Genomic DNA, 12,913 nt, shown 5'->3' with positions numbered 1-12,913 from the left:
CTTCAAGAACTCTTATTGCATTTCTGCCCAAGAAGTTATCGAAAAAGGCCTAAGATTGTTGAACCAATATTTTGATTTGTCTTTAAGGGTAAAAGGAAAAAGTTTGAGTCTCAAAACCTCTTCCGGCATGTCCGTGTATTTCACGGTGGAGCATACTTCAAGAAACTCATCCAAACGCTTGTACGGTTCTTCACTTAGAAGTCCATGATAGTTAGGAAGCATTTAAATAGTTTGTGGTTGAATTTCACAGTGATGTGCTCTAAATGGTGGCAATTGAATACATGTGGGTGCATTATATTCATTTAGCACATAATGATCATGTAAAGCAATGGAGGATTCCTAACCGGCGGTGCTAAACGAACACTTTGATAGCCTAGCATAACGGGAGGTTGCGGAGCAAAAATTGGCCTAGGCATTCCCGATGGAACTTAGCCTTGTTGTTGTGGTGGAATAAATGGTCTTGGCATGCCTAATGGGACTTGAATGTTGTCATGATGCACATTAGGGTGGAGGATGCCTTGTTGGTCTACGTGACCAAGGTCCTTCACATGGTCGTCAAGTTGCTCCTCCATTAATGAAATGGAGTGATAAGAACTACCTCTTCCCCTAGGATTACGAATAACTGATTCAAGATCAAAATCAAGTGAGACAAGAGTAGGGTTTAATGATCTACGACCATGCATGCACCAACAAAACAAATAACAAGTAATCAATCAAATAACAATCACTTCGCCCCCACAACCAATTAATCAACAAACATTCTCCACATATATTGATCCCATACTCCCATACCTGAACAATATGCAAGAAAAATTAAATTGCCTCAACACGGGCTCACGATTTATCTAAGAATTTAAAGAACTTGCCACCACGCGGGCCGACGATTGAACTAGAGATTAAGTTAGAAAAAGCTCACAAAGGGTCCTTAAGCAACTTCAATTTAGTTTTCAAGTTTTGCTATGCTTTGCAAATTTTTAGAATTTTAGCCTTTTTACACTTAGCTTAGCTCTTTGCTTTTCAAGTCTCCTTTACTTCACTTCCTTACTCAATACACCTAGTCAATCAAGAACAAACACAATAAGTAATCAAAATAAAATAAAGTAAAGACACGATCAAAAGAGTACTAATTCCTAATTATTTTCAAAACACGGCGTTGCAAAAAAAGTCCCAGACAACGGCGCCAAAACTTGGTATCGTCGTAAACCAACAAGTTAAAATGTGTTAAAGAGTGACCAAGTTTGAATTTATAAAATGCCACTACTACCTCTAACTACTAATATAGTTAGGATGAGTAGGGATCATCCCATGGGATCAAGGGCAAGGTGATATGGAAACAAGGTCGGACTAGTAGGTCGAGTGATCAAAAAGTGGTTTGATTAGTAAATTAAACTATAATGTAAACAAATTCAATACAAAATAATTAAAGTAAATAAAGGGTAGAGAACAAGAGAGAGAGATCTTGGGGTTTAGAGGTCACCACTAAACACCACTTTTCTAGATACTTAATGTGTAATGAATGAGGAGAAATATATGTTGCAACACTAAAATGTGTAAGTGATTGAATCAACAAGTATGGATGACTAATTAAGTATACATTGTCTAGATAACCTAATGAATAGTACAATATATCTAACTAAGCCATTATTCCTTTCTTTAAGCTCACAATCAAACACATCAACAAGCTAGAAAATTATACTACTTGTATTCAAAAGCATGGAACATCAAACAACAAGCATGGATTGTCCTTCCATCTAGGAAAATAAGGCAACTAAACTACAACTAAACTAGGGACATGAAAATTAAACTAATTAAATTAAGGTAGGTGCACAATCCATCATGAAATAAGTATGAACCATCAAACAAACCATAAGAGTATTCCATTAAAACACCATGCCTTAACAATCTCTAGATTCATAGCATCAACACACATACACATGCATCAATATCACAAAATTAAGAGATAAACACATGAACATCTATTCTAGCATACGTAGACATATGAATAGAATGAAATGGTCAATTGGAAGTATTAAACAGCATAAATCATTGTAGAAACAAAAGTCATATATAAATCAAATGTCAAGACAAAAGTTACAACATAAATCCCCTTATAATACAAAACATCAAACTCTAGAAAGCATGCTTAGGGCTAACTCAAGCCCTAAGAAGATATTTTGCCACTCATTGATGTAGTCATCCAACCCTTAAGGGCCATTTCCATGGTAGGATTAATATTCTTCTCCTTGATGGAAACCCTAGATGAATGGAAGAACTCCCAAATGGTGTATGTCTCTTTAATATCTAGGCTCTTCTTTTCTCTATTGTCTTATTCTATGGTGATATGATAATCCTCCTCTTGCGTAAAAATGGCTCAAAATCCTTATATAGGTAGCTCCAATGTCACACCCAATGGTTAGGTTTCGTGCATTAGGGCCCCTTCAATGATTGCACCACGAGTTATCTTTTAATGAGCTGGACTCTGTTTTATTTTGAATTTGAGGAGATTCGATCAATTGAAGAATGGATAGATCGATCAAAGTTTAACCGGATCGATCAAACCTTGGCGGGTCCTTTTTAGAATAAAACAAATCTAAGATATTTTTAGGATATTTTGGGAAAAAGACAAAGGTGGTAGGTGGGGATAGGATCAAAGAAGTTTGATCGATCGAAATGAAAGTTGGTTCGATCGAAGATGGAAATTTAAGAGGATAAGGACAAGGGGTTTGATCTATCTTGGTGAGGCTGGATCGATCATTGTGAGATCGATCGAAAATATATCTGATTGATTGAACCTTGCTGTTTCCCACCACTTTACTCCTTTTTGCTCATTTCTTCCAATCTACCTGAGATTGCTTCTTTTATGCTTTAATTTGGCTGAATTAACTTATTTTGGGGATAAGCGCCTGAAAAGAGCAATAACATGAAATTAGTCTAAAATGGAAAAATAAAATAGATAAAGGTCCTAGAATACTTGAGCTTAAGGGGTTTAAATATGCACTTTTTAGCGCTCATCATAAAGCTTATGGTTCAGTACAAGCAAACTATGTTCTTGTTCCTCACAGTCACAGGGGTATTCTAGTCTTTCTATATGTGTGTGCAACCTAATTACACCTTTTGGGAATTGTACATTGCATCACAAGTCTTATTTTCATGAGTTGCATATAGAAATACAAGCTGCAACAAAGTTCTCTTATATATCTATTGAAGGGTATTTCTGTAATTCTGCCAATGGTCTCGAGGGTATCTTAGTCAATCTAAATTGCTAAGATTATATGAGACTCACTACAGGTGGTGCATTGTATGAAACAGTTTATATTCATTGATTATTCTTAGTATTTCTCTAGCGTACAAAATTTGACAGCCAAGGGGTACTTGTGAGAGTGTATAGTGTTGGAAGAATACACCACTGCCACATGGCATTGTGGTCCTGCTAAGAAAGAGCTATACACTGAATTTATTGACTAATTGTGAGCAATCCTTATACTCATTAGGGTTTACAATGAAGAATATAAAAAGGGTCGTTATAGAATTTTGTGTGTATGCCTTTTTGTGTGAAAAAGTAAGGTCTGTATTTGCTGTGAGAGGTTTTATTCGTGAGCTGAGAATGAACAACAAATTCTGAGATATTTTATGATGTTTGAGCTCCAATGAATCTCAAAAATTTGCCTGAAGAAAGCACAGTTACAGATAAGTGAAGTGAGGCTGTTAGGAGTTGATTTTCTGGTACAAAGGAGTGTTTGAATGGGCCCAAAGTTGCTGTGTTCATTTCTGGAGTTGGACCAAAGATTGAGCAAGTGTATTTAGTTGAGTTACATCTGCAGAAGGCATTAAAATAATCACAGCTGAGCTAGTATCAATTCTCATACCTTAAACCTGCTCTATTTTAATTTTCTGGTGCAAAATGTTGTATGTGAACTTAGATGTGATATATCTTGATGCTGTATGTATTATGGCTTCATGAACATACTTAAAATGATAAATCAATGCTACTCAATCTAAGTTAAACCATATAAAAGTGACCTCAAGAGTTTTGAAGTGTCAGACCATTGTAGTTGAAGGTTTTTTAGCTGAAGTTTATACAAGCTGAGAAGAAAATTTGTTTTATGATGCTAGCACTGCTGTGATAATTATCTGAGCATCAATATATTGTTGAAATATGAATGAGTGTGTTATATTCAAGATTATGCAATCGTGAAATTCCATTTTTATCCCTGAAATTAGTGCTACAGCAGAAAAATGGTCTTAAGCCTAATTTAAACTGTGATTTATTATTCCCTTGCTATAAAATGTGAAGTGGTTATTGGGTCATGTCTAATATGTCAATTGAAAGTTGTGAGAACTGAGATCAAGGAGGTCCAACCACGAAGTTACAGATTTACCCCTTAATCCATAAGTTATAGAATTGAAAAATGCACTTGTTGTGAAGTACTTGTTTGTTGTGTTTTGAGCTGCTATGCAACACCATTATTGATATAACTTGTCTCAGCTTTTGTACAAGTGTTATTCATCATGTTTAAGCTATAAGACCCTTTGGTTGCAGAGAATTTGAGTTATTACAAGGCTGTGTTCGGCCTATGTTGAAAACTAATATTGAGAACCTGAAATTGCTGTTGTATGTTTAAATGGTTAATACCTTGCTGTTTGAATTGTTTTTATGAACTGAGCAAATGTACTGTACATATTGAAGGCTAAGGGAGTGAAGTTTGAGCCCTAATTGAAGTTATATTACAGTATCACCCTTGAAAGTTAGTAAATTAGGGTTTGCTAGGGTCAAGTCTTTTGTGCTGCTATAGTGTGTTACCTTGCTAATTAAATTGTCCTAATCAATTGAGCAAGTGTATTTTGGTGATTCAAGACTGTGGAAGCAATTTACAGGCCGAGAAGTTACATAGTGCAAAAACCATTCTACCCTTGAGATTGTGGTTTAAGCCTTTGTGAAGTGACTTTGTTATATCTTGCTCCAATCACTGTAAATATTGTTGAGCAAAAGTTACTGAAGATATTAAGGCTGTGAGTAACAAGTGCAAATCAAATTTGAAGCCACATTGTGAAGTTATAGGTTTACCCTTGGTTTTAGGGTTTTACTCTATTAGGCATCAAATTTATTCTACCTTGCTGAGTTTATTGAGGAAGACATTTGAGTAAGTGTTATTTGGATATACAAAGCTATGGAAGTCCATTGTAGGCCATTCTTGGAGCTTGGTGTGTCACCGGACCAATGCCTAAAGATGTGCAAAAGAGTATGAGTGTGCAATGTGGCCAAGTTTTAAATTTATAAAAGCCACTACTACCTCTAACTAAAATTAATATAGCTAGGGTGAGTAGGGATCGTCCCAAGGGATTGTGGGCATGTTTGCAATGGAAATAATGTATAGGGTTAATAGGTCAAGTGATCAAAAGATGGTTTTTTTGGTTGATTAAACTACAATGCAATTGAAATTAAAGCAAGTAAGAGATAACAACCTATCAAATGAGACCAAAATCCATTCAATGAAACCACAATTTATGCACACACAACTATCTAGAAACATACACCATTTGCGTTCATAAGTATGAAACACCAATGAATAAGAAAAGATTGTCCACCTATCTATCAATCTAAAGCAACTACACTACATCTACACTAACGATATGGAAATTAAACTAAGTAAACTAAAGGTGCGGCACAATCCATCAAGGAACAAGTGTGAACCATCAAATAAATTGCAAGAATGTTTAATTAAGCACTATGTTTTGATCATCACTAGATTAGCTTCATCCATACACATAGACATGCATAAATTCCATTAAATCTAGAAAGAAGCACATAAATCATCCATTCTAGCATACATAGACATATAAGTAAAAATACATAATCAATTGGAAACATTAATCCATACACATCAAGTAGAAACCACTAGATATATATATAAATCCAAGATCAAGACATTTATTACAAGTAAATCCCCAAAAATATACAAAGCACTAAGTCTAGGAAGTAAACTTAGGGGCTACTCTAACCCCAAGTAGATGTCTAGCCACTCATTGAAGTAGTCATCCAACCCTCAAGGGCTATCTCCATGGTAAGAATGACCTCCTTCTTGATAGAAACCCTAGAAGAACAGAAAAACTCCCAAAGATATGTGTAAGCTCTCTAGTCTCTAGCCTCCTCTCCAAGATATGAGATATGATATGTATCAAGAAGATATTAGATGATATGCTCTTAAAATCGCTCCAAATCCTTATATGAGGCTCAAGTGTCACACCCAATGGTCTGCATTCTTGCACTAGGGTCATTGCAATGATTGTACCATGAGCCATCTTTTAATGAGCTGGAATTTGTTTTATTTCAGACTTGAGGAGGTTTGATCGATCGAACTATTTGAGATTGATCAAATATTGGTGAGATCCATCGAATGCTGTAGAGATCGATCATCCTTGGCGGTGCCTTTTTGAATAAAGACAAATCTCTGAGATATTTTGGAATATTTTGGGAAAGAGACCAAAATGGTAGATGGGGTGGTAAGTATGGATAAGATCGAATATTTTCGATCGATCTGAGAAAGGTTGGATCGATCGAACGTGGTGGAATCTTTTGAATAAGGACAATTGCTTGGATCCATCTTGAAGTGTCTAGATTGATCTTGCTATAATCGATCGAAGGAATGTTGAGATCGATCGAATATGTTAATTTTCCACACTTTGCTTCATTTTGCTTCCACTTTGCTCCTTTCTTCAATTCAGCTTGAGATAACTTCTTTTAAGCTCTTATGAATTAACTTACTTTTGGGATAAGTGCCTAAAAAGGGCAATAACGTGAAATTAGTCTAAATGGGAAAGTAAGATAGATAAAATTCCTAGAATACCTAAGCTTAAGATAGTTAAATGCGCACTTTTCAGCGCTCATTAGAGCTGCATTGTGAAGTTACTTTATTACCCTTGACTTTAGGGTTTTTGCCTTGTGGGAGCTGTTTTTGTTCTACCTTACTTATCTACTTGTGTATTCTATACAAGCAAGTGTATTTGACTTATTCAAGGCTGTGGGAACCTAGTTTGAGCATCAAGTGAAGCTGTAGTGTGTATTGACAGTTCTACCTTTCTTTTTATAGTGAAGTGAAAACTAGGGTTTCTTGTGGTGTGGTACTTAAGGCTGTGTGTATTCACTCTTATTTTATATTCCAGCTTAAGTATATTGTATTTGGTGTGTTGACACCTTCATTCATTGTTGATTAAGCTATTGAGAGCTTTGGTGTCCAAGCATAGGGGCTGTGGACTGGGGGAGTGCCTATGTACACATTGTTTGATCTTGTGTGTGTGTAGAGGCTGTGAAAGTCAGTGTCCTAGTGAGTACAAAGTGGTTAGAAAGTGGGGTAGCTGAGTGAGTAACTACTTGCATGCAACAAGTGAAGATGGTGAGCTAGTGAGTGTGAATTGGTTGTGAAAGCTAGTATCTATTCTTGTACAAAGGTGTGTGCAGTGAATAAGATAGCTGAGTGTGTAACAAGGTTCATACTACTAGTGGAGGTATTTATTGGTTGAGGCCAAGAACCAAGGTTTTGTCCCTATTGACCGGGTTTCCTTGTATATCTTGTGTTCATGTGTTTTGCTTGATTGTGTTGGTTTATTACTTATATGTCAAGTATATTTGCATTCAAGTGAAAAAGGAAAAAACTACCTTTGACCAATTCAACCCCCCCTTCTTGGTCCAACAACTTTTTCATTCAATTGTTCTTCTCTGGCCAATCTCTTTTCAACCAGATATGCTTTTAGTCTTTTATAAGCGGCCCTGAAAGCTTATCGTTTCTTTTCTTCTTTATTTGTGTAATCCATCAGAAATGTCTTCAATTTCCTTGATGGTTGACCTGAAAATATCAATTTTCGGCCGAATTACTTCTGTCAATAGCTCTTCAATATCAGTATTAACTAAGTTCTTCTTCATTGTTGCTACTGCTAGTCATCCCATCTTGTTAATGCCAACAAATTTGATAAGTACAACAGTTTTATCATAAAGTGCAACCTCGGCCGAATATAGCCTAGCTATAAAGGGTTTATTATCGGCCTCAACAATTTTTACCTCATTTCCATCCCAAAAAATCAACATTTGATGTAATGTTGGTGGGATACACATATTAGGGTGAATCCAATCTCGGCCTAAAAGGAGATTATAGGCGGTAGTTGAATCAATGATAAAGAAGGTCATAAAGGATGTTTTACCACCAATAGTAATTTCCAAAGACAGAATACCTTTGGTATTACTAGATCATCCATTAAAACCACTGATGACCACGTCGGTTGGAACCACATCATCCATGGTTTTGCCCAATTTCTTCAAAGTAGTTGCTGGAATGATATTTGCCACTGAACCATTGTCGACCAACACCCTGTTGATTGGCTGACCTTCAACACATACTTTTACATACAACGGCCTCAACTGTTGTGTCATGGCCAAAGGTGGTTTTTCAAAGATGATTTTATCGGCCTCAGTTGGTTGGTCTTGAGAGACCAATCCTACCCCGGTCGATGAACTTTTTGAGTCCTTCTTAATTTATGATGATTCAGCCTCGCCCTTAAGATCGGTTGATCTAACATCCCTATTTATCATTGGCTCTATCATTGCTTCAAACACAGAAGGTAAAACAAATACCATATTACAATTTACCTTATTAGGAAGGGAACCAAAACAAATTCTGTATTTGGTCGCATGCTTTGGATCTTAATTTGGCTAATCATCTTTCTCCTTATAAGAGGATGCCTCATTCCCAAAAGATATAGTAACCTCCATGTCTTCAGCCTCCCCTGGTTCATCTTCTTTAGCTGGTTGAACCTTATCGATTTTATCCTTTTTTTTTAAAGTTATTTTTCTTTTGCATCCTCCTTTTCTGAGTACGTGTAGGAGGCTGCTTAGGAAACTTCGGATGATTCACTCGAGTCCATCTGACATGGTCAACCAAAAGAGGTCTAACTGTTCTTACTCAGTTAGATTCTTTCCCCTTTTGAATCCATATTTCTGACTAGATTACAAGTTTCCTTTTGAAATTAGGATAGGAATGTTGCTCTGGCATAACTCTATCGGCCACAGATCTTTCTGACCGAATGATTCTTACTGCCATTGGCTATTCTCTCTGAATATTGGTCAATTAACTTCGTCGGGATTCTGCCTAGGCTGATAACCTAACCGTTCATGGACACTGTGCTTTCTGGTTGATTGAAAATAGCTTCTCTTGTCTTGATTATTCCCACGGCCTTTGGAATTTGGGCAACAGCCATGGCTGATGAGGACAATTTGAGCTTCCCTAAACTAATTTTCCAAATCCTTCACCCTCTGCTCATCGTTGCTGGCTGATGATGAACTATCAAGAACTTTTAGTAACCTTTCTTATTTACTATTATTAGCGGCTTTTTCAAGCGCCAGGCTGATTACATTGGTATTTACAATATTAGGAAATGGATCACCATCGACCCCCATCGCTTTTAGCTTCTTTTCAGAAAATTTCAAAACACCTTCATCAATTGCTTTCTGCAATACATTTCTAAATACATAATAATTGTTAGTAGTATGATTCCATGAATTATGAAATTTGCAGAACTCTTTCCTTTTGGAATCATTGGCTGATGGTATATTGTGTCCTTTTGGTAGAATAATTTGTTTGTCAGCTAACAAACGATCAAATATTTGTTTTGCCTTGGCCGGATCAAACGTATAAACCTTACCAGTATCGGCCGTGCCCTTTTTGGCTAATAAAGTTGATAGTTGAGTACCACTGGTGGACGCTTTTGGTTTTGTCAAAGCCTCATATACATAAGGCTTCTTAATAATAATTTCAGCCAAATTAGCATCAAGATCTTCCTCTTCAACCCCATCATTTGAAAAAACTTCATAAACGTGATCCCTATAGTATGTACCTTTAGAGGAATTTTTTCGTTCTTTCTCCTCCTTGAGAACCAACTTATACCTGGTATCTTTCTCAGCCAGGTCATATATATCATGAAATGGGACTCTTTTAAACCTCTTTCGGAGTTCAAAATCAAGGCCGTTCAAAGCTAAACGGTACTCCTGCTCTAGAAGAGGTACACGGCATCTTAATCTTGCCATCCTGAATCTTGTAATGAATGTCCCGACCGATTCACTAGGCAATTGGCTTAGCCTGGATAAATCAGCCAGAGTTGGTTCTGTCTTAGTACGATAGAATTGATTAGGAAATAACTCCTCTATCTGTGGCCAAATAAAAACATAATTAGAGGTAAACGAATATACCATGAAAAAGCTGCCCCAATCAAAGAGTTAGGAAACAGTTTTAATTTTAACAAGGGCTCACACTAGCCTCTCCACATTGAATTGTGAAACGGCCAATGTGTTCCACGGTCGATTGATTCCCTTCTCCGCTAAAGGTTACAAAGTCGGGAACTTTATATCCTTTAGGGAACTCAACTTGATCTACCACTTCTGGATATGGAGTTCTATAGATTGGTCGGCCAGTACCTCTAAGTTCCATGCCATACTCTTGGGTGAGTAAATCAGCTAATTGCCCTCTGTCTAGCATGACCTGTGGTGGCTGATTTACTACTAGCGGTACCTGATTATAAATTAGTGGCACCTGATTAAAAACTGGCGGTTGATTAGCCACCGGTTAATAGTAATTCAGCCAATCATGTGGTTGATTAGCCATATTCTACCCCCCGGGCCCTACTTGTAGTTGTACGTGATTATACAATGGGTTTGGGGGTCTCTACCTGGTCTGATTGCTCCCCGAGTTCAAAGGTACTCAAGGAGGGTTTGGTGGAATTACCTGCGGCCGCGGATTTACTATTGTCGGCTGATTGAAATTTGACACAGTAGGTCGCGGATGGTTCTCTACCTAGGTTGGTGGTGTATAAGCCGGGTGACTTGATGTTGCACCTGGTTGGAGTATCATTACTGGCGGCCATGGCTGTGATGATTCAACGGCTAGGTTGTGACGGATTCGGCTAAAGAGCCGATTCCTGATTATTGAAGTGCTAGCCTGATTCGGCCTATTCAAAATGGCAGCTGAGAGTTGGGACATAATTTTATGCATGTCATTGTAACGTGCACCCATCCTTCCCGTTGCATCTACCAAGGAGCTTACCTGTACTTGCATCACTGCTAACTCATCAGTAGGGCTCGATGCAGAGTTCTCAGCCTGCCCTAGCTGATGTCCTTCCTCTAAATCTTCATCGGTAACCATGGCCTTAGAATTTTTTGTAAGCCGTGGTGGCATTTTTGCCTCTTCTAAACACCCACTAGTAGTCCCACCAGGCGTGCCAAAATATGTTCGCGCGGTTTTTTTTGGTCTTACGCAAGTCAATGGACTTTTTCGGGCGTGCCAGAGTATTTGTATAGAACACTCAAAATATTGAAATGAACACTAACCAATCACTTTTTCCAATGGCCAACTTTCAGGCGAATGTGTGGAGGAGATAATAGAAAAAACTCCCAGCGAAGTTCTTTTTATGCCTTTGTGCAAGGACTTTTTATCTAAGGTGTTTAAAAGAAATAAAATGCAATTTAAAATAAATGAAAATGAAATGGCTGAATTGAAATGGACTGAAAAGTAAATTAGCCGAATTGAAATGAATTGAAAAGTAATGTTTGCAATAGCATGAACAGGCCGAATTAAAATGATATAAATCTGATCAAAGATTTGTCATTGAATCCGTTGCATAAAACAAAGATTAAATTTGTAAATAGCATAATTAAGCATTGAAAAGAAGAATAAGTCACTGGAACTTAGTTTCTTCGAATGAAATTTGCCATTTGGACAAATGAATTGAAGATAAAAATGATGTTGAGTCATTTGATGAATTTTTGATTCATGCTGATTTGTGGTTGGTGTTAGACAAATTGGAATAAATTACAGTACTTCTAATTATAGAAGTTTAAATCAACTTATTCCCTAATTAATTGCTCTCAAAATCCTCTTTTCCTTAATTTTCTTCACTTTGTTTGTAATGACCCGGTCATTTTACTTCCTTTTCTTTTTCTCAGATTTTAACGGATATTTTTTTTCCGTTGTCTTTTCCTTTTTGGGTTCAGTTTTTCATCACTTGATGTCGTCTCGAGTGCTCTAGAATGATTTCCGAGACTCTTTTCCTTGGATTGACAACTTCCTTTGGGGATTGTGTCATTTCCATATTTTATTTTTCCGAACACTATTCAGGAATTGAAGATTCCATTGCTCCTTGGATGGCTTACAGTTTCTAAGTTTCTATTTTTTGCAAGTGTTAGCATAAGATGCCTCTTTGTAGCCCTATTTGTTTAAACTTGTATTCGTTGATTCGTATATGTAAAGTGTACGTAAGTGCACTCTTTTCAATGTATTTAACATGTATGAGATGAGGCCGGATGCCAATGACATGTATCTCATTTTCTATGCACTTTTGTTTTCAAAGTTTATTATGAAAATATTGGAAAATATTAAGTCATTACTTCATAACTTTCGCATCGGGTATTGGAATTTCATATCTTTTCTGCCCGGACTCAGAATTAGATGATTCTTGAGTCTAATTTTCTTCATTTTTCATTGTCCTTCCAATGGTGTGCACAGTGGCACCCTTTTCAGTGAGAAATGACCATTTTGCCCTTAGTTCATCTCTTTTCGGGTTAGGCATTCTTACTTCATTTGCTTGGCTCATTTGAGCTTCGTGGCTTCATAGAGAGTCATTTTGGGGCCTTAGGGATGACGTACATCTCTTGAGGTCATTTGGCTTCTTTCGCTTCCGCATTTTGGGTCCGTTATCGGGTCAACTTCTGGTTCATCACTAACGCACCGGGTTGAGAAATTTGGGTCGTTACAGGTGGTATCAAAGCTCTTAGGTTTGAATACCTTGAATGATGGGTTTTGAGTGCATATCATGCTTATGTTGCCATGCTCTATGTGTTTATATGCTTCATGATAATATGTTTTGGTTTGATAAC

At 37.0% G+C, this 12,913-nt stretch overlaps 1 protein-coding gene across 1 annotated transcript; it reads right to left on the bottom strand.

The window, feature by feature from the left end:
- Positions 1-9,355: 9,355 nt before the first annotated feature.
- LOC132309360 (uncharacterized) lies at positions 9,356-11,216 on the bottom strand. Its single transcript, XM_059807676.1, has 3 exons — positions 11,085-11,216; positions 10,296-10,553; positions 9,356-10,192 (listed from the first exon to the last, which is right to left on the bottom strand). The coding sequence occupies exons 1-3, from the start codon at positions 11,214-11,216 to the stop codon at positions 9,356-9,358; spliced, it is 1,227 nt and encodes a 408-aa protein (XP_059663659.1).
- Positions 11,217-12,913: the final 1,697 nt, after the last annotated feature.

The sequence above is a fragment of the Cornus florida genome, unplaced genomic scaffold (genome assembly GCF_030987335.1).
Source record: "Cornus florida cultivar Cherokee Brave unplaced genomic scaffold, ASM3098733v1 CherokeeBrave_3.0.0_Hap2_Chr05, whole genome shotgun sequence".
In the NCBI taxonomy this organism is placed as follows: domain Eukaryota; kingdom Viridiplantae; phylum Streptophyta; class Magnoliopsida; order Cornales; family Cornaceae; genus Cornus; species Cornus florida.
The sequence above is the reverse complement of the archived record's forward strand: the minus strand, read 5'-3'. Positions and strand labels throughout refer to the sequence as shown.

What these genes read in the sequence shown, in the direction of transcription:
- LOC132309360 (XM_059807676.1), bottom strand. Translation starts at nt 11,216, where the DNA reads ATGCCACCACGGCTTACAAAAAATTCTAAGGCCATGGTTACCGATGAA. An exon ending in TAGCAGTGATGCAAGTACAG is followed by an intron (nt 10,554 to 11,084) that starts GTAAGCTCCTTG and finishes ATTTATAATCAG; the next exon opens with GTACCGCTAGTAGTAAATCA. An exon ending in TTCAATGTGGAGAGGCTAGT is followed by an intron (nt 10,193 to 10,295) that starts GTGAGCCCTTGT and finishes ATTTGGCCACAG; the next exon opens with ATAGAGGAGTTATTTCCTAA.